At 43.2% G+C, this 27701-nt stretch overlaps 1 protein-coding gene and 1 long non-coding RNA gene across 3 annotated transcripts; one reads left to right on the forward strand and one right to left on the reverse strand.

The window, feature by feature from the left end:
- Nucleotides 1-490: 490 nt before the first annotated feature.
- On the reverse strand, nucleotides 491-3646 carry LOC124687621. Of its 2 annotated transcripts, XR_006998261.1 has the most exons (4): nucleotides 3106-3646; nucleotides 1226-1312; nucleotides 876-1035; nucleotides 491-710 (listed from the first exon to the last, which is right to left on the reverse strand). It is a non-coding gene; the product is annotated as an uncharacterized LOC124687621 (long non-coding RNA). The 2 variants fall into 2 exon arrangements; XR_006998260.1 differs by having other exon boundaries at nucleotides 491-1035.
- A 12538-nt stretch (nucleotides 3647-16184) lies between these two features.
- LOC124692544 (probable aquaporin PIP2-2) lies at nucleotides 16185-19647 on the forward strand. The gene is made up of 4 exons (XM_047225940.1): nucleotides 16185-16775; nucleotides 16890-17185; nucleotides 18460-18600; nucleotides 19245-19647. The coding sequence occupies exons 1-4, from the start codon at nucleotides 16460-16462 to the stop codon at nucleotides 19350-19352; spliced, it is 861 nt and encodes a 286-aa protein (XP_047081896.1). The 5' UTR covers nucleotides 16185-16459; the 3' UTR covers nucleotides 19353-19647.
- The last annotated feature ends 8054 nt before the right edge of the window (nucleotides 19648-27701 follow it).

A 27701-nucleotide genomic window follows, 5' to 3' on the forward strand; every position in this document is an offset into this window, starting at 1 on the left:
TCCCCTAGTCCGAAGGTTGAAAATATAATCCCGGAGTTTTGCTCCTGTTTAGTCTATTCCCGGCCGGGAATATTTTCCCGGGGAATTTTGGTCCCAACAGCCAAACGAGCCCTTAGGGGCGTGATATTACCTCCCTCTTCAGCGCCGGCTTGACCCCAAGCTGGTGATCACGGAAAGCTCAATCCGAGCTGTCTTCACATGTGGCCAAGGATGCAGGCAACGTCGACCGCTGCACCAAACACCTGAGATTGGACGGAGGATCCACGCAGGTAGTTAATCAATTTATCGGCCGATTAATCAGTTTACCGGCTACTCGGTGGCCCTCCGAGTAGGGATTAATCAGCCAGTTAACTGGTTAATCAGCCGATTTTTTTAACAGTGACTTTATCATTATCTCCAATCTGTCTTATGGACTTTTTTCATTATTCATTCTTGTCCCATGAAATTTTCGATCGGGAAATGCAGAAATATCCTATAGCATAAATATGAATGCATTTAAGAAATCGTATTACTATTATGTTACACTTCACATTGATTGGTCTACATTGGGCCATTGAAATTGTTAATCAATTAGCAAATCAACAGATATAGTACAATGTTTAAAATACATCAATTGGCAGAACATATAACCACACCTCATATATGTAGTCCTTCTCAACATTTGCTTGGTGGAGGCCTGAATCTGGACTTGCTTCCGAATGCTTCAAACCCTAGATCAAGGAGGGTGCAATATTGTAAATGTTTTGAGAAAATAAAGCTCAAGCGGATGCAAGAGGTTATTTAATGCAGATAACATGGGAAATATTTGTAAGCATGATAACATAGTTTTTGCACCCCGTTAACGTCCCAGTAACAAGGCTGGTAATCATGCAAACCTGAATTGAGACCGTTGACTCTACCATTCCATCTTCCAGTTAAATAATTACACCCAGAGGATGGTACGGATGGCATTTGGTGCCTGACATTCTGTAGCTCCATTTCTAAATCTTCTCATTGCATTCTTTGCGACTCTGCATCTTCCTTGATGTCACTGGCCTTAAGAGAAATACCCGGTGTTATTGTTAAGAAAAATTACTGCATTAAGGAACGAATCTACACAGAAATATATGTAGACAGATCACCTGATTCTCCAGAGTATGGTACTCTATAGCACAACTGTACTTGTTAGGCTTCAACATGAAAAGCTGTTTGAACTATCCAAGATAGCAATGATCCACATACTTACTGCGTTTTTTGTCCAGAGAGTCAGTAGAGACCATCTCACATGGTCTGAAGACATGATGCCCTGACATAATGTTTCGAGTCCTATGCACTGCAGAAAAGAGCGGAAACATGCAAAGAAATATCGAAGTTAGCAAGACAATGCTTGAAGGAGAAATGAAAAAACCATGACACTCTCCACTCTCCAGTCTCCACTAAGTAACCAACAATTGCAGAGCTCAATTCAAAGGAACAAAGAAAACCACACTTTATTTTGGGGAGCATGGATAGATCAATGCACTACCCAAAACGATTGGATACTATCATCCTGCTTTGTGGAAAAGGGTACTAATAACATACTAGTATTTACTGTCTAATGAATTTTAACACAATGAATGCATGGTCGCATGCATCATTTATGGCTGAAATATCGGCGGCTACTTCATGGTACATGCTCAAAAAAATGAATGGAGTACAAAGAAGCATCATTGTCACATAGCACTACACTATTACAAAGAAGAGCAATGTTTTCAGAAATCAATAGGAGTTCAGAGATTATTGGTTTCACAGTATTGTTGGTGTTAATATATATGGCGCAATCTTAGGATTGAGTTCACTCTTCTTGAAAAAAATTTGATATCATGAAGACAGGAACGAATATTAACTGGAAAAATGTACTACGCGACTGAAGTACTCAACACAAGTACACAACTTCAAAAAACACCTTATCAGTTTCCAATGAGGATTTTAAAAAACAATTCTAGCTTTCTCAAGTGAAGAAATAACAATAGGAGATGTGAAGTTAACATAAGACACATAGTCATGTAGAAACAATTATTTTCCTTGAGATGAATAAGCCATGAGCCTACTGAAAAACGAAAATGCAAACTGAGATGGATATGCCATGGAAAACAAGAGTAACTTGTATAGGTCCAAAATCAGTATTTTTTTCCGAATGGAAGCAAATAAGAAAACTGATGATATAGTCAGAGAACAAATGGACATGCAGATAAATCACTGTGGCAAGCACACTTCAGCTACTAAGAACGTCATTCATGCAAGAAATATTTATAGGATAATATCGAAGGAACAGTGCTCTTTCATTTTCCAATCAACTCCTATTGTTGATCTAAGTGAGTCACACAAATACACAATGACTTATTTTCCAAACAACTCCTACTGTCGATCTAAGTGAGTCACACAATCACTTATTTTCCAATGAACTCCTACTGTTGATCTAAGTGAGTCACACAGACATGGACTAAACATAGGAGCATACTAAGATTGACTCCACTAGCAAATCAACAGCTAAATCAAGTCCACGAAATAGGCCTCAATTTGAACGGGTGGCTTACTATATCTACCATATTCTACCAGCATGTCGCTCACTGAGTCACTGCTGCTACAACACGGGACACTTCCGTATGGCACGCCCTCTGACACTTGCACAACATAAGAGCATCATATTATCCTGACAAACTATACGGGAGTTCAGTGACTTTCGTACGTCACGAGCTTGTCATGCATACGGGAGTGCCGACTTGACTACTGGTTATTCAGTCACCGGAGACGATGACGAAATGTGAGGTCACAGCGTAATATCAAAGAATGTGTCCCCAAATGCAGGAACTAATAGAATCGCTACCAACAAAATATCAAAGAATGCCTGCGCCCATGGTACAAGCCAATTTCGAAGCTCTCTGCCTAATGAAGGATCCGATACAACACTTCCAACACTATGTACAACACATGCATCATAACAAACAGATAGCATGCAACCAAATTTTCATCAAATTTCCTAGAAACCAACCAGAGTAATGGATAACCTATGTTCACAAGCACACATGCAATGATCCAACTGAACGAGATACGTGAAATCGAAATAGGAGGAAGGGTAAAACTCACCAGATGCGTGGAGTTCGTGGCTGATGGAAGTGGTCGCAGTAGGCGGTGATGAGAGAGTCCTTGCAGGTAATGGCGGCCTCCATGCCGACGGTGATGTCCTCCTGGTCGTCGTTGAGGTGGCAGAAGTCGCAGATGAGCTTGGCCTTGTAGAGGGATCCGACGGCTATGGCGGGTCGAGGATGTGAGCTGTGAAGGAGCATAGGGGTTTTGATGGTGAGCCGCGCCGTGTAGACGGAGATCGAGTGCGCTGCCAGGGCCCCGCAAGGGGAGCGCACGGCGGGGATGCACAGAGATAGACGGCCGCGGCCATGGCTAGGGTTTCGGTGAAGTGGGTGTGGTGGGAGGGAGGCGAGCGAGGGAGGATTTGCGGGTGAATAGACCGGCGGCGGCAAAATAAGCCGACAACAATTTAGGGTTTTCAGGTTGGGGACGGACGAGGGAGGCAGTAAGGCTCGAATCGAATGGAATGGGGTGGTAGAGCAGGTCGAGGCGGAGCAAATTCCCTACCTCACCGGCGTCGGAGGGGGCCGGGAGCGGCCGGGAGGAGGCTGCAGCGCGACGGCGCCATGGGCGTCGCTTGAGCTCGCGCGTGCGTGTGAGAACGACAGAGGAAGAGGAAGCCAATGAGAAAAGAAGAGAGCTGGGTCGGGCTTGACCCGACAAGGTTGGCCCTAGTGGGCTGGTCCACTAGGCCAAGTCCAGGCGTCCAGACAGCCGCAGACAGACGAATTACAGTTAACCTATGTCTATGTTTTTTTTTTCTTTTTTAGAAACATTTGTGAAATAAAATAATACTATATGATAGAAGGAAATTTCTACAGAAAAATAAATAAAATAGTGAACAAATACCTTATTGCCTAATAGCTATGAGGGCACTTTGGATATGTGCCCTCATAGCTACATAGTTGTTAGGCCACTTTAGAATGTGCCCTCATAGCCATATAGCTATTAGGGCACTTTGGACATGTGCCATTATAAGTATGTTCTATTAGAGCATCTCTGACAGTACCAGTACCCGTAAAACTGCTCGAAATCGAAAAAGTCCGGTGGAAATACGGGTTTAGGCCAAAACTAGACCAAAACGGAGCCCGAACTCGCGGCCAGGCCCGTAAAATGAGTTCGGGAGCTCGAGAAACTCCGCGGCCGCCCCGTATTAAAAGGGGACGCAGAGGGGGGTTCGGTTTCTAAACCATACTCCCCTCCGCCGCTACCACTTCCGCCGCCGCTCGCTCTCCTCCTCTCGGCAAGCAGTCCCGCCGCCGCCGACGCCCGCTCCGCCGTTGCCGCCACCACCCCTCCGTCCGCAATGGGCCGCGCAAGACAAGTAGGTAGGGGAGGGGGCCGAATCGGCGGCGGGAAGCCAGCTCCGCGTCCGCCGGGTGTACGGTCAGAGGCGGAGCGCGCTAGGCGGGTGCGCTCCGACGCTGCTTGGAAGCGAGCTGCACGGATGTGGCCGCGTGCTTTCGCGCGCCGGGCAGTGCACGAGGAGGTGCGCGAAGGAGAAGCCGAGGAGGCGCCCCCCGCCATCTCGTGCAGCCCGCCGCTGCCGGCGCTTCCCTCGCGCGGTGACGGCAACGACGACGACGACGCAGGCGGACCGCCACTCATCTGCGGGAGCTCGGCGGAGGCGGCAGCATTCGAGGTGGTCGCGCTCGTCGTCGCGTAGGTGTCGCCGGTGAGGAATAAACCGTCCGCCGCCGTAAGAACTGCCCGGTGACAATCCGGGGCCTAATCTACTAGTTTAGGTATCAAATTAAGCAATGTAGCTCGATCAGAGCCGTATTTTGGCTAGTTATATGTAAACTATTAATGAATGTAGCTCGATCGGAACAAGAATGGGTTCAAGTTCGCAAGATCATCGCAGCAAATTTTCCCGCGATGTTTGATTTTCAGTTTTCAGTTCACGAGTTAGATTTCTAATTTGCGCTGTCACTAAAACCATTGAAATTGAACAGTTTAGGAGACCGAACTCTGCGTTTTCGGTTTGGACGAATACGAACTCTGCTAGAGATGCTCTTAGGGTACTTTAGATATGTGCCCCGGTAGGTACGTTTTATTAGGGCACTTTAAACATGTGCCATGAATTGAAACATTTTAGGGCATATCTAAAATGTGCCTCTAGGAGCATCTCCAGTTGCGTCCCCCAAACTGTTCTCCAAAGAGATTTGGGGCGCGCCGGACAAAAAAAAGTTCCCAGGCGCGTCCCGCAAAGCCGCTTTTTGTCCGGCGCCCCGATAAGGTGTCCGGTGCCCTGAGGCCGTCCCCGCCCCACAGGGGACGCTCCGGGCACGCCGGACACAACGAAAAGCGAGGCGGACTCCCACATGTCGGCGACTATTTCCATAAAACCGTTGGTTCGCGCCTTTTTCTCGTCGCTCCTTCCCTCCCGCGCCTCCCACCCCTCCGCCGCCGCTGGATTTGCCGGCCGTTTCGACGACTGATCTCTTCTGAGAGTCGTCACCATCGTCGCGGCTGGCACTCTCGCCGGTCGTTCTGCCGCCGCCGCTTCGCCAGCGCGCCCCAGAACGCGGCGTCAAATCCGCCCCACCTCCGCGCACACAAGGTGCTCGACGACTTGCCAGGTACGCGCGATTGGCCGCTGTTCGTTGCCTCGTCTGCCGCGGCGCAATTTGAACCATTGATTTTGCTTCAGACATGGATAGCGACGACGAGATGATTGCCCTACTACTGGAGGATGAGCAAGCCTTCGATGATGATCTTGGGGAGCATTTGCTGATCATCGCGTCCCTCCAGGCCGTGCTTGACGCCGAGGCAGAGAAGAGGAAGAGGCCGCGCCGCGGAGGATCAAGGCCGGGGAGAAAGAAGTCAAAGCCCCCGACAGAGGATGGAGGGGCATACCATGCTGCACAACGACTACTTCGTAGATGATGCAACACATGCCGACAATTTTCGGCGCCGGTACAGGATGAGCAAGGGTGTGTTCATGAATATCCTCCATGGCGTTCGAGAGTTCAACCCCTACTTCACGACGTTGTAGGCGATGTCGGGTTCTCGTCGATTCATAAGTGCACCGCCACCATGAGGATGCTTGCATACGGAGCACCTGCCGATACACAGGACGACTACCTTCGCATAAGTGAGTCTACTGCCATTGAGTGCATGTACAATTTTTGCCGAGCTGTGGTGGGAAAGTTTGGCAAATACTACTTGAGAGGGCCAACTGAGGAAGAGACTACAAGGATCATGGCACAAATTGCTGCCAGAGGATTCCCTGGAATGCTTGGAAGCATCGATTGCATGCACTGGTCATGGAAGAACTGCCCGTTTGCTTGGCAAGGTATATACAAAGGGCGTCGTGGATATTGCAGTGTGGTGCTAGAAGCTGTGGCAGATTATGACCTCCGGATTTGGCATTCTTTCTTTGGCATGGCGGGATCTTACAATGACATCAACATGTTGCAGCAGTCTCCGGTCTTCAGCAGACCAGTGGAAGGGCATGCTCCACCATGCAACTATGAGATCAATGGCCACCAATATACCAAAGGCTATTATCTAGCCGATGGTATACATCCAAAATGGGCCACTTTTGTCGAAACAATCTCGAATCCATCAGGTCAGAAGAATTCCCACTTTGCTGCGCGACAAGAGGCTTGCAGGAAGGATGCGAAGAAGGCATTTGGTGTGCTGATACGTCTCCGACGTATCGATAATTTCTTATGTTCTATGCCATATTATTGATGATACCTACATGTTTTATGCACACTTTATGTCATATTCGTGCATTTTCTAGAACTAACCTATTAACAAGATGCCGAAGTGCCAGTTCCTGTTTTCTGCTGTTTTTGGTTTCGAAATCCTAGTAACGAAATATTCTCGGAATTGGACGAAACGAAGACCCGTGGGCCTATTTTGCCACGAACCTTCCGGAAGACCGAAGAGCATACGAAGTGGGGCCACGAGGTGGCGACACCACATGGCGGCGCGGCCAATGGGGGGCCCGCGCCGCCCTGTGGTGTGGGCCCCTCGTTAGCCCCCGACTCACGCCTGCCAGCCTACTTAAAGCCTCCATCGCGAACCCCCGAGGCGAAAAACCACGATACGGAAAACCTTACTGAGACGCCGCCGCCGCCGATCCCATCTCGGGGGATCCTGGAGATCTCCTCCGGCACCCTGCCGGAGAGGGGATTCATCTCCCGGAGGACTCTACACCGCCATGGTCGCCTCCGGAGTGATGAGTGAGTAGTTCACCCCCGGACTATGGGTCCATAGCAGTAGCTAGATGGTTGTCTTCTCCTCATTGTGTTTCATTGTTGGATCTTGTGAGCTGCCTAACATGATCAAGATCATCTATCTGTAATACTCTATGTTGTGTTTGTCGGGATCTGGTGTTGCGCCGCACTACATCCCGCCGCCATCGACCTTCAACGTGCTTCTTGACTCCTACTGGTTCGATTAAACCTTGGTTTCTATCGAGGGAAACTTGCCGCCGTGCGCATCACACCTTCCTCTTGGGGTTCCCAACGGACATGTCAACTACACGCATCAAGCAAATTTCTGGCGCCGTTGCTGGGAGATCAAGACACGCCGCAAGGGGAGTCTCCACTTCTCAATCTCTTTACTTTGTTTTTGTCTTGCTTTATTTTGTTTACTACTTTGTTTGCTGCACTTATATCAAAACACAAAAAAAATTAGTTGCTAGCTTTACTTTATTTACTGTCTTGTTTGCTATATCAAAAACACAAAAAAAATTAGTTTACTTTCATTTACTTTATCTAGTTTGCTTTATTTACTACTGCTAAAATGGCCAACCCTGAAAATACTAAGTTGTGTGACTTCACTAGCACAAATAATAATGATTTCCTATGCACACATATTGCTCCACCTGCTACTACAGCATAATTCTTTGAAATTAAACCTGCTTTACTAAATCATGTTATGCGAGAGCAATTTTGCAGTGTTAGTTCCGATGATGCTTGCTGCCCATCTCAATAATTTTGTTGAACTATGTGAAATGCAAAAATATAAAGATGTAGATGGTGACATTATAAAATTAAAATTGTTCCCTTTCTCATTAAGAGGAAGAGCTAAAGATTGGTTGCTATCTCCGCCTAAGAATAGTATTGATTCATGGACTAAATGCAAGGATGCTTTTATTGGTAGATATTATCCCCTGCTAAAATTATATCTTTGAGGAGTAGCATAATGAATTTTAAACAATTGGATAATGAACATGTTGCTCAAGCTTGGGAAAGAATGAAATCTCTGGTTAAAAATTGCCCAACCCATGGATCGACTACTTGGATGATCATCCAAACCTTCTATGCGGGACTAAATTTTTCTTCACGGAATTTATTGGATTCAGCTGCTGGAGGTACCTTTATGTCCATCACTCTTGGTGAAGCAACAAAGCTTCTTGATAATATGATGGTTAATTACTCTGAATGGCACACGGAAAGAGCTCCACAAGGTAAGAAGGTAAATTCGTTAAAGAATCCTCTTCCTTGAATGATAAGGTTGATGCTATTATGTCTATGCTTGCGAATGATAGGACTAATGTTGATCCTAATAATGTTCCATTAGCTTCATTGGTTGCCCAAGAAGAACATGTTGATGTAAACTTCATTAAAAATAATAATTTCAACAACAATGCTTATCGTAACAATTCTAGTAATAACTATAGGCCATATCCTTATAATAATGGTAACGGTTATGCTAATTCTTATGGGAATTCTTACAACAATAATAGGAATACACCCCCTGGACTTGAAGTCATGCTTAAAGAATTTATTAGTACACAAACTCGCTTTTAACAAATCGTTGAGGAAAAGCTCAATAAAATTGATATTCTTGTTTCTAGAGTTGATAGTCTTGCCTCGATGTTGATCTTTTGAAATCGAAAGTTATGCCTAATAGGGATATTGAAAATAAAATTGTTACTACAGCAAATGCCATCCAAGTTAGAATTAATGAGAATATAATATTAATGGCTGAACTGCGTGCTAGGTGGGATAGAGAAGAAAATGAAAAACTAGCTAAAAAGGAAAATGTAGCTAAAGTTTGGACTATTACCACCACTAGCAATGCTAATGATTCACATGTTGCTGCACCTCCTACTATCAATGGTAAAATAATTGGTGTTGGTGATGTTTCTACTCCTAGTGCAAAGCGTGCAAAATTACCTGAAACCGCTAAAACTGCTGAAACTCGCTTGTGATAAAACTGCTGAAATTTTTTCCAACCTTGGGGATGATAATCCCATTGCTTTAGATTGTAATGGTTTAGATTTTGATGATTGCCACATCTCTGAAGTTATAAAGTTCTTACAAAAACTTGCTAAGAGTCCCAATGCTAGCGCTTATAAACTTGGCTTTCACAAAACATATTACAAATGCTCTCATAAAAGCTAGAGAAGAGAAACTAAAACTTGAAACTTCTATTCCTAGAAAGCTAGAGGATGGTTGGGAGCCCATCATTAAAATGAGAGTCAAAGATTTTGATTGTAATGCTTTATGTGATCTTGGTGCAAGTATTTCGTTATGCCTAAAAAATCTATGATATGCTTGACTTGCCACCATTGAAGAATTGTTATTTGGATGTTAATCTCGCCGATAATGCTAAAAAGAAACCTTTGGGGAAGGTTGATAATGTTCATATTATGGTTAACAATAACCTTGTCCCCGTTGATTTTGTTGTCTTGGATATTGAATGCAATGCATCTTGCCCCATTATATTGGGAAGACCTTTTCTTCGAACCGTCTGGTGCTACTATTGATATGAAGGAAGGTAATATTAAATATCAATTTCCTCTCAAGAAAGGTATGGAACACTTCCCTAGAAAGAGAATGAAGTTACCTTATGATTCTATTATTAGAACAAATTATGATGTTGATGCTTCATCTCTCGATGTTACTTGAGTTACACTTTCGCGCCTAGCCGAAAGGCGTTAAAGAAAAGCGCTTATGGGAGACAACCCATGTTTTTACTACAGTATTTTTGTTTTATATTTGTGTCTTGGAAGTTGTTTACTACTGTAGCAACCTCTCCTTATCTTAGTTTTAAGTTTTGTTGTGCCAAGTAAAGTCTTTGATAGTAAAGTAAGTACTAGATTTGGATTACTGCGTAGCTTACAGATTTCTTTGCTGTCACGAATCTGGGTCTACCTCCCTGTAGGTAGCTCAGAAAATTAAGCCAATTTACGTGCATGATCCTCAGATATGTACGCAACTTTCATTCAATTTGAGCATTTTCATTTGAGCAAGTCTGGTGGCCTAATAAAATCCATCTTTACGGACTGTTCTGTTTTGACAGATTCTGCCTTTTATTTTGCATTGCCTCTTTTGCTATGTTGGATGAATTTCTTTGATCCATTAATGTCCAAGTAGCTTTATGCAATGTCCAGAAGTGTTAAGAATGATTGTGTCACCTCTGAACATGTGAATTTTTATTATGCACTAACCCTCTAATGAGTTGTTTCGAGTTTGGTGTGGAGGAAGTTTTCAAGGATCAAGAGAGGAGTATGATGCAATATGATCAAGGAGAGTGAAAGCTCTAAGCTTGGGGATGCCCCGGTGGTTCACCCCTGCATATTCTAAGAAGACTCAAGCGTCTAAGCTTGGGGATGCCCAAGGCATCCCCTTCTTCATCGATAACATTATCGAGTTCCTCCCCCGAAACTATATTTTTATTCCGTCACATCTTATGCACTTTGCTTGGAGCGTCGGTTTGTTTTTGTTTTTGTTTTGTTTGAATAAAATGGATCCTAGCATTCACTTTATGGGAGAGAGACACGCTCCGCTGTAGCATATGGACAAATATGTCCTTAGGCTCTACTCATAGTATTCATGGCGAAGTTTCACCTTCGTTAAATTGTTATATGGTTGGAATTGGAAAATACTACATGTAGTAATTCTAAAATGTCTTGGATAATTTGATACTTGGCAATTTTTATGCTCATGTTTAAGCTCTTGCATCATACACTTTGCACCCATTAATGAAGAAATACTTAGAGCTTGCTAATTTGGTTTGCATATTTGGTTTCTCTAGAGTCTAGATAATATCTAGTATTGAGTTTTGAACAACAAGGAAGACGGTATGGAGTCTTATAATGCTTACAATATGTCTTTTATGTGAGTTTTTATGTACCGTTCATCCTTGTGTTTGTTTCAAATAACCTTGCTAGCCTAAACCTTGTATCGAGAGGGAATACTTCTCATGCATCCAAAATACTTGAGCCAACCACTATGCCATTTGTGTCCACCATACCTACCTACTACATGGTATTTATCCGCCATTCCAAAGTAAATTGCTTGAGTGCTACCTTTAAAATTCCATCATCCACCTTTGCAATATATAGCTCATGGGACAAATAGCTTAAAAACTATTGTGGTATTGAATATGTACTTATGCACTTTATCTCTTATTAAGTTGCTTGTTGTGCGATAACCATGCTTCTGGGGACGCCATCAACTATTCTTTGTTGGATATCATGTGAGTTGCTATGCATGTCCGTCCTGTCTGAAGTAAGAGAGATCTACCACCTTCATGGTTGGAGCATGCATATTGTTAGAGAAGAACATTGGACCGCTAACTAAAGCCATGATTCATGGTGGAAGTTTCAGTTTTGGACGTATATCCTCAATCTCATATGAGAATAATAATTGTTGCCACATGCTTATGCATTAAAGAGGAGTCCATTATCTGTTGTCCATGTTGTCCCGGTATGGATGTCTAAGTTGAGAATAATCAAAAGCGAGAAATCCAAAATGCGAGCTTTCTCCTTAGACCTTTGTACAGCGGCATGGAGGTACCCCATTGTGACACTTGGTTAAAACATGTGCATTGCAAAGATCCGGTAGTCCAAGCTAATTAGGACAAGGTGCGGGCACTATTAGTATACTATGCATGAGACTTGCAACTTGTAAGATATAACTTTCATAACTCATATGCTTTATTACTACCGTTGACAAAATTGTTTCATGTTTTCAAAATAAAAGCTCTAGCACAAATATAGCAATCGATGCTTTCCTCTTTGAAGGACCATTCTTTTACTTTTATGTTGAGTCAGTTCACCTATCTCTCTCCACCTCAAGAAGCAAACACTTGTGTGAACTCGTGCATTGATTCCTACATACTTGCATATTGTACTTGTTATATTACTCTATGTTGACAATTATCCATGAGATATACATGTTGCAAGTTGAAAGCAACCGCTGAAACTTAATCTTCCTTTGTGTTGCTTCAATACCTTTACTTTGATTTATTGCTTTATGAGTTAACTCTTATGCAAGACTTATTAATACTTGTCTTGAAGTACTATTCATGAAAAGTCTTTGCTTTATGATTCACTTGTTTACTCATGTCATTACCATTGTTTTGATCGCTGCATTCACTACATATGTTTACAAATAGTATGATCAAGGTTATGATGGCATATCACTTCAGAAATTATCTTTGTTATCGTTTTACTCCGCTCGGGACAAGCAGTAACTAAGCTTGGGGATGCTTGATACGTCTCCGACGTATCGATAATTTCTTATGTTCTATGCCATATTATTGATGATACCTACATGTTTTATGCACACTTTATGTCATATTCGTGCATTTTCCGGAACTAACCTATTAACAAGATGCCGAAGTGCCAGTTCTCGTTTTCTGTCGTTTTTGGTTTCAGAAATCCTAGTAACGAAATATTCTCGGAATTGGACGAAACGAAGACCCGGGGGCCTATTTTGCCACGAACCTTCCGGAAGACCGAAGAGCATACGAAGTGGGGCCACGAGGTGGCGACACCACATGGCGGCGCGGCCAAGGGGGCCCGCGCCGCCCTGTGGTGTGGGCCCCTCGTTAGCCCCCCGACTCTGCCCTTCCGCCTACTTAAAGCCTCCGTCGCGAAACCCCTGAGGCGAAAAACCACGATACGGAAAACCTTACTGAGACGCCGCCGTCGCCGATCCCATCTCGGGGGATCCTGGAGATCTCCTCCGGCACCCTGCCGGAGAGGGGATTCATCTCCCGGAGGACTCTACACCGCCATGGTCGCCTCCGGAGTGATGAGTGAGTAGTTCACCCCTCGGACTATGGGTCCATAGCAGTAGCTAGATGGTTGTCTTCTCCTCATTGTGCTTCATTGTTGGATCTTGTGAGCTGCCTAACATGATCAAGATCATCTATCCGTAATACTCTATGTTGTGTTTGTCGGGATCCGATGGATAGAGAATACCATGTTATGTTAATTATCAAGTTATTACATATGTGTTGTTTATGATCTTGCATGCTCTCCGTTACTAGTAGAGGCTCGGCCAAGTTTTTGCTTTTAACTCCAAGAGGGAGTATTTATGCTCGATAGTGGGTTCATGCCCGCATTGACACTGGGACGAGTGACGAAAGTTCTAAGGTTGTGTTGTGCTCGTTGCCACTAGGGATAAAACATTGGCGCTATGTCCAAGGATGTAGTTGTTGATTACATTACGCACCATACTTAATGCAATTGTCTGTTGCTTTGGAACTTAATACTGGAAGGGGTTCGGACGATAACCCGAAGGTGGACTTTTTAGGCATAGATGCAGTTGGATGGCGGTCTATGTACTTTGTCGTAATGCCCAATTAAATCTCACTATACTTATCATGCCATGTATGTGCATTGTTATGCCCTCTCTATTTGTCAATTGCCCGACTGTAATTTGTTCACCCAACATGCTTTTATGGGAGAGACACCTCTAGTGAACTGTGGACCCCGGTCCATTCTTTTAATACTGAAATACAAATCTGCTGCAATACTTGTTTTACTGTTTTCTCTGCAAACAATCATCTTCCACACAATACGGTTAATCCTTTGTTACAGCAAGCCGGTGAGATTGACAACCTCACTGTTTCGTTGGGGCAAAGTACTTTGGTTGTGTTGTGCAGGTTCCACGTTGGCGCCGGAATCTCTGGTGTTGCGCCGCACTACATCCCGCCGCCATCGACCTTCAACGTGCTTCTTGACTCCTACTGGTTCGATTAAACCTTGGTTTCTTACTGAGGGAATCTTGCCGCTGTGCGCATCACACCTTCCTCTTGGGGTTCCCAACGGACGTGTCAACTACACGCATCATGTGCTTCAAGCTCAATTTGCAATTGTCCGATACCCTGCTCTAAGCTGGTCTCACGACCAAATATGGGAGGTGATGCATGCATGTGTGATCATGCACAACATGATCATCGAGGATGACCGCAAGAATCATGCCAGGACACATGTTGGTCCCTATGAGTGTCGGGGCCCTCATGCGGAGGTTGATCATGAGTTGCATGCATATTTTGCTGATTTCCTCGTCATGCACGTAGAGATCCGTGACATCAATGTTCACGAGCAACTTTAAGCTGATCTGGTTGAGCATTTGTGGAGGATCAAAAGATTATCAGCAAATATCGCGGCACCTTGATCTAGCCCTATTTATTACATTTGTTTAGTTGTTTTATTATTTGTTGTATTTTAATTTGAAAACAATCTCCGCAAACATATTTATTTGTATGCTATATTTGATAAATGGTTGTGTTTTTAAAAACCATTATTTAATGTTTGGGGAGGGTGTTTGGGGACGCGACTGGGGAGCGACATCCCCTAAACGCGGTACGAACAAAACATGTCCCCAAACGCTCGATCCGGCGCTCGGCGCTGTTTAGGGGACGGTTTGGGACTGGAGATGCTCTAAGCATGTACCCCCAAATTTCTACCGTAGTGTGCTAGATCTTTATGGCGTGTGAGATCACGCTCTTGTCCTGCCTTAATGCTTAGGCATATATCGCATCAGTGTTGAGTACTGTTGTAGCTGCGAGGAGGAGCATCTGGAAATCAAGATGATTGGGGCCGCGAGAGTGACCCGAGCCGCCCGGTTCTTTCCAGCCACGGGATCGTAGGTGGCAGCGCCAGATTGGCAGGTCGCTCAAGACGGTTCCGGATATTGTAAATCTGACTGTCAGCGTACTCCCACGTGTCCCTAGGCTCCGTATGGACGTATGAGAATACGTAAGCTGTGCTTCTCGACGGTGTTATTAGTACGGGGGAAAAAGAGCTGGAGCGGAAAGAATGGGAAATTAAGGAGACGTCTTCGATCGAGGGGTCCAATCGCCAAAATCTAAAAGAAATATTCGCAGACAGGGGAACGTTCTGCGCCTATCTGTTTCGTCGTTATACTTGTCTTGATCAGAGAAAGCGATTTCGGCCGTGAGCGAAAAGGGAGAGAGGCCTGAACGAGAACAACTCAGGCTGCAAAAGTGGTCGTGGAAAATGCTTTAGTTTAGATAAACCTTGTTGATTTGTTGGATCTAATCAGCGTTAATGGTGATGAGTGATGACTCATGGGTAACGATGGCTTTGTGGTTTGGGACAGAGACTGAACGAGCTGCGGTCCGCCTTGACGTTTGAGGGGCACGTTTTTCTCTCGGGGAGAAGAGGAGGACAGCTAGTAGCTAATATGCTGTCGCCTCATACAGCTTGCAGGTTGCAACTAATCGAGCTAGTGATAAGAATCTCCGTTTGTATGTAGCTTGTCAAGCTGTCTTTCTGAGCAACGATTCGCTGTCTTTGTTTGCTATTGCTACTCCTATCAATCAAGTTTCTGAGCATCTCCATTGGTGCCTGGATATACTGAACTTGAATTTCTTATAGAAAGATACCACTATCTATACCGACTTGTTCCCGAAAAGATAGGAGTATACTTATACTATAGGAGTTGAACTGCCGAATTGTTGGGAGTTCCACCACTAAAAAATGTTTGGATATGTAGAGGATGTATTGAGCAGTATGCATGTGCTTAGTAGTGGAGTGCATATCATGGATGTGCTGTTATTAGCTGCATGCATGCGTGCATTCTGAACGAACTCATCGCTGATATTGCTCCAAGAAGATAATCGCAAGCCTTTAGCCGTTGCCTAATCCGCTGCATACCAACACCTAGCTAAACGTCGCTATATACCATCACCGCTGATGAGTTACTGACCACGCTAGCTAAATTAGAAGTAGCGATAAGTGATGTGCTTTCTGACCTTTCTGCGTATTCTTTTTTTCAGAGCAGTAGTACAACAGTACGTAAGCGCGCATAGTGCCTTAGAAAATAGCCCCTCCGATTGATCGCTAGCCACCAGTTCGATCATTAGGCTCCGAAATGACCTATCGATGATGGCATAGTCGGTTGTGGGCGGCAAATTATAACCCAAATCTCCCCTAAATTAAGCACAAAACCTTATCCCTCGCTAATAATCAATCTGCCCCGCCCGTAACGAAGCCAAAGTCGAGCTGATGATGAGCTCGCCCTGGCTCCCCATATATACCTGAGCTCTCTCCTATCGCCTCACACCACACACAACTGCAGCAAACACAGCTCACAGGGCAGGGCACTAACTAATCAAGCTAGCAATGGCGAAGGACATTGAGGCGGCACCCGAGGGGGGCGAGTTCTCGGCGAAGGACTACTCGGACCCTCCCCCAGCGCCGATCGTCGACTTCGAAGAGCTCACCAAGTGGTCGCTGTACCGCGCGGTGATCGCCGAGTTCGTCGCCACGCTCCTCTTCCTCTACATCACCGTCGCCACCGTCATCGGCTACAAGCACCAGTCGGACCCCACCGTCAACACCACCGACGCCGCCTGCAGCGGCGTCGGCATCCTCGGCATCGCCTGGGCCTTCGGCGGCATGATCTTCGTCCTCGTCTACTGCACCGCTGGCGTCTCAGGTAATTCGTCCACCCATCACCGATCAGTTGTAACCAACTGCAATTTCGTGCTATATGCGCGCATGCAAATGTGTGTCTGACTGAAACTGTTCTCTCGACTGTGCATGGATGCAGGTGGACACATCAACCCGGCGGTGACGTTCGGGCTGTTCCTGGCGAGGAAGGTGTCGCTCATCAGGGCGCTGCTCTACATCATCGCGCAGTGCCTCGGCGCCATCTGCGGCGTGGGGCTCGTCAAGGGCTTCCAGAGCTCATACTACGTCCGGTACGGCGGCGGCGCCAACGAGCTCAGCGCAGGCTACTCCAAGGGCACGGGGCTCGCGGCCGAGATCATCGGCACCTTCGTCCTCGTCTACACCGTCTTCTCCGCCACCGACCCCAAGCGCAACGCCCGCGACTCCCACATCCCGGTGAGTACATTTTGATCACTGTAGAATTGATGCTTATATGGCCAGCGAGTGTTGTCCAAGTCGTTGACCTTGCACTTACTCTGCTTTTGACATAGCATTCGAACAACTTACTTTAATTATGTATCCGGAAAACATTCTAACAATTTTGCAAGGAACCTTCAGAAATAGACTGTTCATGGTCGATCCTGCCAGTACAGTCTTTTAAACTTTTGATTCATGCCACGTAGCACTTTCCATGCACCTATGGATGCAAGGTTTTACCTACAATTAATTAAACATTCTAGTGCAACTAATTTAATGTCCTTGTAAGTTAAACTCGAATTGCTGAAATTGCTGGTAAAATAATTGAATATTTATATGATATTTTGAGTTCCTTCTACCGATCCTATACTAGCAAAATACTTTTGGGATGTAGAAATACGTGATGGAACCCGGGTACTCTGGAACCCGTTTCACCGTGCGGGCCGGAAATACCGATTTCCGGATCTCCAAAAATTTCAATCAAAATTTTTGCATGTAGAGGATGCACGTATATATGTGTGTGCCTTTTTTATACCCAAATTCAAAAGTATGCAGTTTAGGGAAAAATGACAAGTTTTAGACGAATAGTATGAAGAAAACTCACCCACACAGTAAGTTATATAGCTTGGGAGTCGAATCGACTACCGTAAGTTACTGTTGGGGTAAGTTTAATGGGTTCTGCCGTACCTAGGTTCCAAAAACGCTTTATTTGGGATGCAGCTCTCCAAGCAACTGTTCACACAGAATGCATATACAGGAGTAGGCCAAACAAGTTCGTCAATCCTGAAAAATTAAGCATTTTAGTGCACCTAAAGACTAAAGTTCATAAAAAAGATCAAGCAATACCAAATGGACCAAAACGTTCAAGCCACTGCCTGCCAATAGGCAGATAGGAAGATTCTCTCACACGATCAGGCAGTACAGTAGTCCCTGTCTCGCCGTATCGCCTACAGCAAATTTGAGGTGGGGAATCGCAAATGATCTCCACCAATTAATGGCGTTATATATTCCTTGAGATAAGAACACATTGCAAAAAAACAAGAGAAAATTCTATCAAAACGATGGCTGCCTGGGCGTATTCAGATTCGGGGAACCGTCCCTTTCTAGTCCTTGTCTTGCAAAGCATATTCAGTTTTGAAAATAATACGTATTATAATTCCATTCTTAGTTAGCTACTCTATATAATATACAGCGTAATATTTGCATGTGTTTGATGATCTGAACTGAGTGTTATGAACTTACCAACTACTCAGGTGCTGGCTCCTCTTCCAATCGGATTCGCCGTGTTCATGGTCCACCTGGCCACCATCCCCATCACCGGCACCGGTATCAACCCGGCGAGAAGCCTGGGAGCTGCGGTCATCTACAACACTGACAAGGCCTGGGATGACCAAGTATGTATACACATTACCAATATGTGCCATCTGTCTCTTGGAAAATACATGTTATTTGCTAGCACAATTAAGAAGTGCCATAGCATATTTGGCATTTGGTGACAGTTCTCAGTCAACCGGGTACTAGATAAACTCTAGCTAGTGAATTAACGATCACAAAGGATATTACAGGAAAAGGCTCAGAATTATTAAGACTATTGCAAATCAACGGCAGGATAAGGCTGGCAAAATTGAACAGCTAGCTCACACCAAAATTTAATCTATCGTCATTCGAACTGCTTGCTTAAAGCACTTGTTTAGGTTATGCATGACATACTCATCCACTGACTTCATTTTTTAGAGAACTCGTCCACTGACTTAAGGCAATATGTAACCTAATCCCTTCCCACTCCCTCACATCTTACGTTAACATGCTGTCTTTTCCTTCAATCTGCTGAAATGTCACCATCGCCCAAATGATTTAACTATGTTTAGTTTTCAGTTCTTCTAACCGCAGCTAGTCAAGTCGTTAGAGGATAAGTGATTAAATATTACTTGGATATTTTAATTATGCAAAAGGTTCATACTTCATACTGAAGCGGCGCTTATGTTCCTCACGCTGGTCTGCCACGTCACACGTACTAATTGCTGTTTGTTTTGTGCAGTGGATCTTCTGGGTGGGGCCACTGATCGGTGCCGCCATTGCCGCCGCCTACCACCAGTACGTTCTGAGGGCCAGCGCTGCCAAGCTCGGGTCCTACCGGAGCAACTAAGTTATCCGCCGCTCGGAACGGACACGCAAGGGGGTGCCTGTGAAGTGTAGATATATGCCAAGAAGAAGGCCACCTCCAGCATATCGCTTGTCCAGTTCAGTCTTCGCATCGTCGGCTGCTACCGTTCTTCGGCTTGTCGATTCTACTGCATATAGTCTCGATGTGACCCTCCGTTCATATGTTGATGTGCTCGCCATATTTGCTGCTGTTTTTGTTCCAACAAGTGTGTTTCCTTTGCTATACCTGTATGCATGCATTTGAAGGATTTTGGAATCAAACAATTGTTACTATGTCCTGTTTATGCTTTCCTTCGAGCAACCCATATCTCCTAAAGAGTCAGCAGTAGGGATACAAATTGTGATTGGGGCATTGATTCCAACAGTTTGTTTCAACTTTCGTGACTATACGCTTTGCTTGCCATATCTCCTAGGAGATTTTAGAGTCCGCGTGTTCAATTATTCCAGATTCATGACTATACGCTACGCTTGCCTTGTCAAATGCGAGACTGAGGAGCTCGGCATCTCTAAAGCCCAAACCTCCCATGAACTGTGTTATTGTGTCCCGTGACACCGAAATCGCCATCCTTTCTCCTTGTTTGGTTCCCGAATAGAATTTGCGAATAAGAGAATTTATGTGTTCACGTAAACCTCGAGGGAGTTTAAAACATGACATATATTGAATATACTAGCACCATTTGGGCTACTGATTTGATCAAAACTTCCTTCCCAGCTGGTGGAACGGTTTCTCCAGCCAAACCCCTCGCTTCATTCCAGATTCTACCTTTTAAAATTTGAAAGCTCCATTCTTCGTGCTCCTACGTCCAAAGGCATACCAAGATACTTCTCTGAAAGTGATTCATTAGGCAGATTCAAAATTCCTTTTACTTTATTTCTAATAGCATTAGGGAACCTCTTACTAAAAATATATAGATGATTTTGATAAATTTATCCGTTGCCCTGATGCATCATAGTAGCTATCAAACACAGAAGAGATCTCTCTCGCTCCATCACTATTAGCCTTGACGAACCATGGGTTGTCATCTACAAAGAGCAAGTGACTAAATTGGCGGAACCATTAGAGCCACTTTGATCCTAGTGAGGTTCGATGCATGTTTAAACTCACTCCGCTACAAATAAGAATGAGTATGGAGAGATAGGATATCCCTGACGGGATCCCTTTAGTTGGTTTGAACTCCTCAAGTCTAGCACTATTCAGCAAAAGTGAAAACTTGACTGAACTCGGAAGACTCATGACAAAAATGACCTAAGATGGTGCAAACCCCAACTTAGTCATTTGATGAGTGGAAATACACTCATCGTATCTCTGTTTAAACCGAACATATCCCACCATTATTCTGGAAATATCTCTCTACAATTAAAACAATCACTAATAAATACATAGATGTGCAAATCTCTATCTTTTTATTTTATGCACATTTGGACGCATTAATGACGAAATCTGAGCCAAATAAGGAGGAATTGCGAGCTAGAAGGATTCCCAAGTTAACCAGCCTTCGAAACCAAGCATCTGCACATTTAACAAGCACTGGTACCGCGACACCCGTATGTGTTGTCCGGCCGTAGCATGTGTTGGTGGCTTTGTGAGGTCAAATGAAGTATTCATTGTGAAGGCCCCTAGGTCATCAGGGCAACAGAGTGCCGCCAGAATGCAGCTCCGTCCACATAAAGTCTGATCTCCATCACCATTTCTCGAAGCTCTGTCGCCACTATCATCTCCATCACCATTCCATCACTCCCCACCTTCACCTCTATACCCATATACTTGTAAAGTGATTCGTTCGTGATTTTTGATATTGTAAGACTATTTACTATTCACTGATCAAGGATTTGCAAACAATGTTTATAATTATTTATTTAATCATGTGTGAATAGTCTTTATGGGCCGAGAGCTGAGACCTACACTAGTAGGGAAAATCCTACCGCTCGCGTATTAATCTAGGACTTTGTGTTAGATCCGTATTGCACTCACCTACGGAAGCCATTAGGGCAATCATCACATAAATCATTGTAATTCTACACTTGTTGCCCATATAGTGATTTATAGTAGGAAGCAGGATCGCGTCGCTGTTGTGAGACCTGAACCTAGGTACCTCGTGTCTCCCCGTCTCCGGTGACTCCACATTACGCAGTAGTCTCTCCCCGTCCAACACAACGACAACCGTTGCTTCAGGTCTTTTGCTCCTAAACCTTCCAAATTGGTTTGTCTTATTGATGTTTTGATCTTTCACATTTGCTCACAAAGAAATTACTCTCTTTATTCGCAAATAAATGTACTTCTAACTCTTGTCCCCATTCAAACTTCTAATTCTTTCAAATTTTAGAGAGAAAAGTAGCAACACTTCTTATGCTAAATTAGTATCACTAGATTGTCTTGAAATATAATGTCATAATGTACCAATTTGATGTCATATACTATTATATATGTTGCTATTGCTCTGTAAAGTTAGTCCAATTTATTTATATTAATCTAGGACAAAAGTTAGAGGTACATTGGACGGAAGTAAAAAAGTAAAGACGCAAAAAGTCTTAACATCTGGTAGGAAGAATGTGTAGTGTCTCTTTGTCTTAGCCATCATCGACTCAGTTTCTCAAATTAAGTACCAAGATTTTTAGCTAAAAATTCTTAGGTCTACTTTGATTTATGATAGAACAAACATAGGAATAAGAGAAACAAAAATAGATTAGAATGTCATTCCTAGTTAAATTTTATGGAAATATGAGTTCTTCTTGATTGTAACAAGGAAATTTTAATGAGGTATGACCTAAATATTTTTCCTATAGAATTTGCGCTGCAAAATTTCTATAGGATTAGCTCCTATTAGATACTCCCTACGTTCTACTTCCTCCGTCTCAGTTTAACAGACGCGCACATAGTTTAATAAATTGCTTTGATCATTATTTTGGTTAATAAAATATGAAATATATGTCACAAAAAATATATAATTGAAAAGCTTTTTTGCATACGAATCTCATTTTGTAGACATAAACTTTTATTTTGTTGACCAAATTAATGGTCAAAATTTGTCTTAAACTGCGTGCGAGCCTGTTAAACCGAGAAGAAGGGAGTAGAAAAAAAGGCAATTTGTGTTACATTTATTAGTAATTAGATATCTGAACAACTAATCCAAACTACATTGAAAATAACAACGTCCAATAAAGAGAACGAAACCAAAAAAAAATTAATATACATACCTCTATACAAATCATATGAAGCAAAGAAGCCTTTAAAAGTGTTCTTCTAATGGAAAAATTGCACGGGTGGACTGCGGTAAGCACGGGCATCCATACTACCTTTTGTTAATGTTTCCTATGGCTTGCTCGCTTCTTCCCTTGTCTTCCTCGCTTTCAAAGAGCTAATAACATCTTTGGTCCTACAACTTGCTCATCATGTGATGGTTTGGTCCTAGATCTTGCAAAACCTGCTGCCAAGTTCTACAACTTGCTAGTCATGTGAAGTTTTGATCCTCGGTCAATCAGAAGCTGACACGTGGCGTTATCGATTTTGCAGATAGACCCTAATATTCTTAACTAGCACATAGGGACCTTGGTGCCATCTTAGATGCGGGTCCCACTTATCAGTACAAACAGGCAAAATAAAATTTAATGTCTCCTATGGCTTGCTCGCTTCTTCTTTACTCTGGTATAGCTGTACACCCAGAACCTCAGACAGTGTGCACAGGACGTACAAGCCCTTGTCTTCCTCGCTTTCAAAGAGCTAATAACATCTTTAGTCCTACAACTTGCTCATCATGTGATGGTTTGGTCTTAGATTAGATCTTGCAAAACCTGTTGCCAAGTCCTACAACTTGCTAGTCATGTGAAGTTTTGTCTTAAACTGCGTGCGAGCCTGTTAAACCGAGACGAAGGGAGTAGAAAAAATAAGACAATTTGTGTTACATTTATTAGTAATTAGATATGTGAACAACTAATCCAAACTACATTGAAAATAGCAACATTCAATAAAGAGAGCGAAACCAATAAAATTAATATACATACCTCTATACAAATCATATGAATCAAAGAAGCCTTTAAAAGTGTTCTTCTAGTGAAAAAATTGCAAGCGTCGGGTGGACTGCGGTAAGCATGGGCATCCATACTACCATTTGTTAATGTTTCCTATGGCTTGCTCGCTTCTTCCCTTGTCTTCCTCGCTTTCAAAGAGCTAATAACATCTTTGGTCCTACAATTTGCTCATCATGTGATGGTTTGGTCCTAGATTTTGCAAAACCTGCAGCCAAGTCCTACAACTTGCTAGTCATGTGAAGTTTTGGTCCTCGGTCAATCAAAAGCTGACACGTGGTGTTACCGATTTTGTAGATAGACCCCTAATATTCTTAACTGGCACATAGGGACCTTGGTGCCATCTTAGATGCGGGTCCCACCTATCAATACAGACAGGTAAAATAAAATTTAATGTCTCCTATGGCTTGCTCGCTTCTTTACTCCGGTATAGCTGTACACCCAGAACCTCAGACAGTGTGCGCAGGACGTACTGCAAGCCCTTGTCTTCCTCGCTTTCAAAGAGCTAATAACATCTTTAGTCCTGCAACTTGCTCATCATGTGATGGTTTGGTCTTAGATTAGATCTTGCAAAACCTGCTGCCAAGTCCTACAACTTGCTAGTCATGTGAAGTTTTGGTCCTCGGTCAATCAGAAGCTGACACGTGGCGTTACTGATTTTGCAGATAGACCCCTAATATTCTTAACTGGCATATAGGGACCTTGGTGCCATCTTAGATGTGGGTCCCACCTGTTAGTACAGACATGTAAAATAAAATTTAATGTGTGCAAAGGTGTGGGATCAAACTCTTGACCTCAGGTTTGGCATCAGCTCATGTTTGCCACTACACCACAGACATTATACATAACTTGCTCATCATGTGATGGTTTGGTCTTAGATTATATCTTGCAAAACCTGCTGGCAAGTCCTACAACTTGCTAATCATGTGAAGTTTTGGTCCTCGGTCAATCAGAAGCTGACACGTGGCGTTACCGATTTTGCAGATAGATCGCTAATATTCTTAACTGGCATATAGGGATCTTGATGCCATCTTAGCTAGATGTGGGTCCCACCTGTCAGTGCAGACAAGTAAAATAAAATTTAATGTGTGCAAAGGTGTGGGATTGAACTCTTGACCTTAGGTTCGGCATCAGCTCAGGTTTGCCACTACACCACGGACAGTATACATAACATAAGTAGGAGTTTAGGACGCTGCTCTATTATACAGAGAATAGATGATTTTTCACACCTTTCAGGAGAAATGTAACAATTCAACTTTATTTTCCTTTGGCAGCACGCCTGTTTTTTTTTAGCAAACTTGTACATTACGTAATTTAAGTGATGGATGCATGTTATCATTTTCTCTTTATAAGATGGATACGTGTTGTCATTTTTATTGAAAGCTTTTGTGCATCTATGTCAGCCAATTTAAGAATATAGAAAATAAACTATTTCATTAAATGATACTTGGGTAGAGAGTGAAGTACAAATGCATGACCCTTTGCGGAAATTCAATTTGGCTCACCGTGCATATGCTACTTCTACCTAAAAATTGTATTTGGAAGTATAAAAAATTTACAAAATATTTTACATATACATCTCCATAATATATGTTTGTTCGCATGGTTTCAATGAAACCCAATATTTTGTGTGGTCTATGTAAAAAAAGAAAATTTATCTTGTGAACAACCTTATTCTCAGCACCGAATTTTGTCTTTTTACCACATGCCATATCATAAGTCGATTTTTTTCTGAAACGACTTTGTGAACGAGTAGCACGTGAAGATGTACATGCGGTTTTTTTGTATCATTTTTTATGAAATTTAAAAATATATGTAAGATGCATTTTAAAATAAACGGAGCATATGCTCCCATGTTCTATAGCACCACTCCTCTTCTAAACTAGTTTATAGTGTATACAATTTCTAGGATGAAGCATTTGAGATTTCCATAATAAAATTAAGTATCGTATACCCCTATTTAGCTAGATCTAGAACATCTATCTTTTATCTTCATAGTGCACGATTTATTATTATTGTAACCTAGATTTCATAAATAGATAAATTTTCCCTGGCATTGGTGCATTTTTTTTACAAGTCGTCTTGGCTGCCGATGCCAAATTTTGATGTTGTACAGTTGGTAATGTGATTGTGCAAATTGGGGAAACAGAGTATTGCTCTTGACTGTTGACTTTCCACAATTGGCGATCTTTGCATTGTATAACGACCGTAGCTGATGAGAATCTTTGGGCATCACCTCAACTATATATATGTAGCCCTACATATATGCCGATCCGAGGGCCACAATATTTTGGTAGGGCAAATAATTATCTTTCTTCCAGAAAGAAATATATTTATTTTGAAAGAAGGCACAGATTGTCGAGTTAGACTTTAAGAAAGGAAAATGCAGTTTTTATGAGTGTACATTTTTTTAGCCGAAGCTACATGTAGCTCGTCTTTCTAAAACTTTGAAAACGGCATTTAAAGTTAAAAAAAACTAAAATTAAAAGTATTTAGGTATGTACAAAAATGACAAAATTTGACAGATTTCACAACTAAATATGTTGTCATTTTTTGCACAACCCAAAATGTAAGATATCCCGGGCTAAAATTTTGCATGTGCATAGAACACAACATTTTCTATATCTTGACTTGTTTTCAGGTTTATTCTCAACTTAAAATGCCGTTTTTGAATATTTCAAAAAGGGCTATATGACGATTTAGATGAAAATCCTCCATTATTTGTGGTAAACGTGGTGTTTTTTGTTCCATGTACATTAGAAGTGATGCGTGTTTGTTACTGGAGGCGGTGGTGATGTAAAAAAAAGTTCCTTTACGAAAAATATAACAATATACTGTTGTGCACAATAGATATTATTTTAAGAATGCTAAAGATAAACTTAAATGTGTATTCTAAACCTCATATGCTCTAGTTCCTTATATATACGTTAAAGATCTTGTGCTTGATGTTTCGAACCTGGAAGATGATTCGTATTTGAAACTCTTGCTATAATAATTTTATAAAATTTAACAAATGGATCGTGTATAAGAAAGTTACTTCCTCAAGTTAAACAGAAAGAGTTGTGTAGTTAAGCGGCAGCCTCTTTTAAGCGTCAGCACTAGCTTATTCGCGACTTTGAATCCTCATCCTAGCAACTAAAATTTTATGTGTACAGCCTCATTTTTCTTTCTAGTATTATCGGATGAAATAGCACAACGTGCTGATATGCAACAAAGAATGTTGCCTGGTCTTGTGGCTATAGCGGTCTGGAATCAGCCTCCGGTCTTGAGGTTGACTCCTCCTTCTCGCAAACCATTTTATTTGCTTCTCTAGTCGCTGATAGCTAGGACCCACATGAGATTCGGCAGATAAAATTTTTAGGGGTTTTTCTACAAAAACTACAAATACCACATGTCAGTTTTTAATTGATTGAGAACCAAATTTTCACATCATTTTACAAGTTGTAGGATGTTGCTGCAGGTTTTGCAAGATCTAGGATTAAACCTTCACATCGTGCACAAGTTGTAGGACCAGAGGTGTAATTAGCTCGCTTTCAAACCTCACCGTGGTCAAATGGCAAACCTCGAGCCCCGAGGCGAATTCAGTGCATTGGCCAGCACTGCACGTCCCCCTCGACGCCACTCGGCATTAACGCATCCATAACGTTGAGCCACCCACCTAGAACTTGCCTCATTTGATCTTCATACCCGACCGTGTGCCGCATCTCCAACGAGCGGATCCAAGTTCGTTTGCGTAGGTTCAAATTCTTGAAATTGACTACGCGCCCATTTGCATTTAGGTGTTTCCAGTGGTCCGACGCATAAAATAAGTGATTTTTTCATTCATTAAAAAGTCATAATTTACATAATTATAAAAATGCATAAAAAATTAAAAATAAAAAACGATAGGCTAAAACCTAGCCATGGACTACTGCTCGTCGTCGCCGACGAGGTCGATGATTTCCGGCATCCACCATGGCAGTTGGTAGACGGGCGGCGGAGGAGGAAGGGGAGCCTTTGGTGACGGCAAGAACGGATCCCAGGCCGGGGATGGAGCAAGAGACGACGCGTGCGTGCGGGTCGTGTCGGCATGGACGCCGAGGTTGTCCCACATAGGAGGAGACAGCAGCGGCCCCCGCGTCAGCCAAGATTCACGAAGTTGGACGCCGAGGTTGTCCCAAATAGCGAGCTGGTCAAGCTCGTTGTTGGCCAGGCCGATGGCAATGGCCTCCTCCTCGTTGATGCTCGGGCGGCTAAGTCTCCGGATCATAGGCCGGGCTGCCGTCGCCGTTGTTGTTGGCTCCGAGGATGTGAACGTCGTTCGCTTCCA

This window comes from Lolium rigidum, chromosome 2 (assembly GCF_022539505.1).
Source record: "Lolium rigidum isolate FL_2022 chromosome 2, APGP_CSIRO_Lrig_0.1, whole genome shotgun sequence".
NCBI lineage: Eukaryota > Viridiplantae > Streptophyta > Magnoliopsida > Poales > Poaceae > Lolium > Lolium rigidum.

Coding starts and splice junctions, on each gene's coding strand:
- LOC124692544 (XM_047225940.1), top strand. CDS start 16,460: ATGGCGAAGGACATTGAGGCGGCACCCGAGGGGGGCGAGTTCTCGGCG. Junction 17,186..18,459: donor CCCGCGACTCCCACATCCCG/GTGAGTACATTT, acceptor CCAACTACTCAG/GTGCTGGCTCCTCTTCCAAT. Junction 18,601..19,244: donor ACAAGGCCTGGGATGACCAA/GTATGTATACAC, acceptor TGTTTTGTGCAG/TGGATCTTCTGGGTGGGGCC.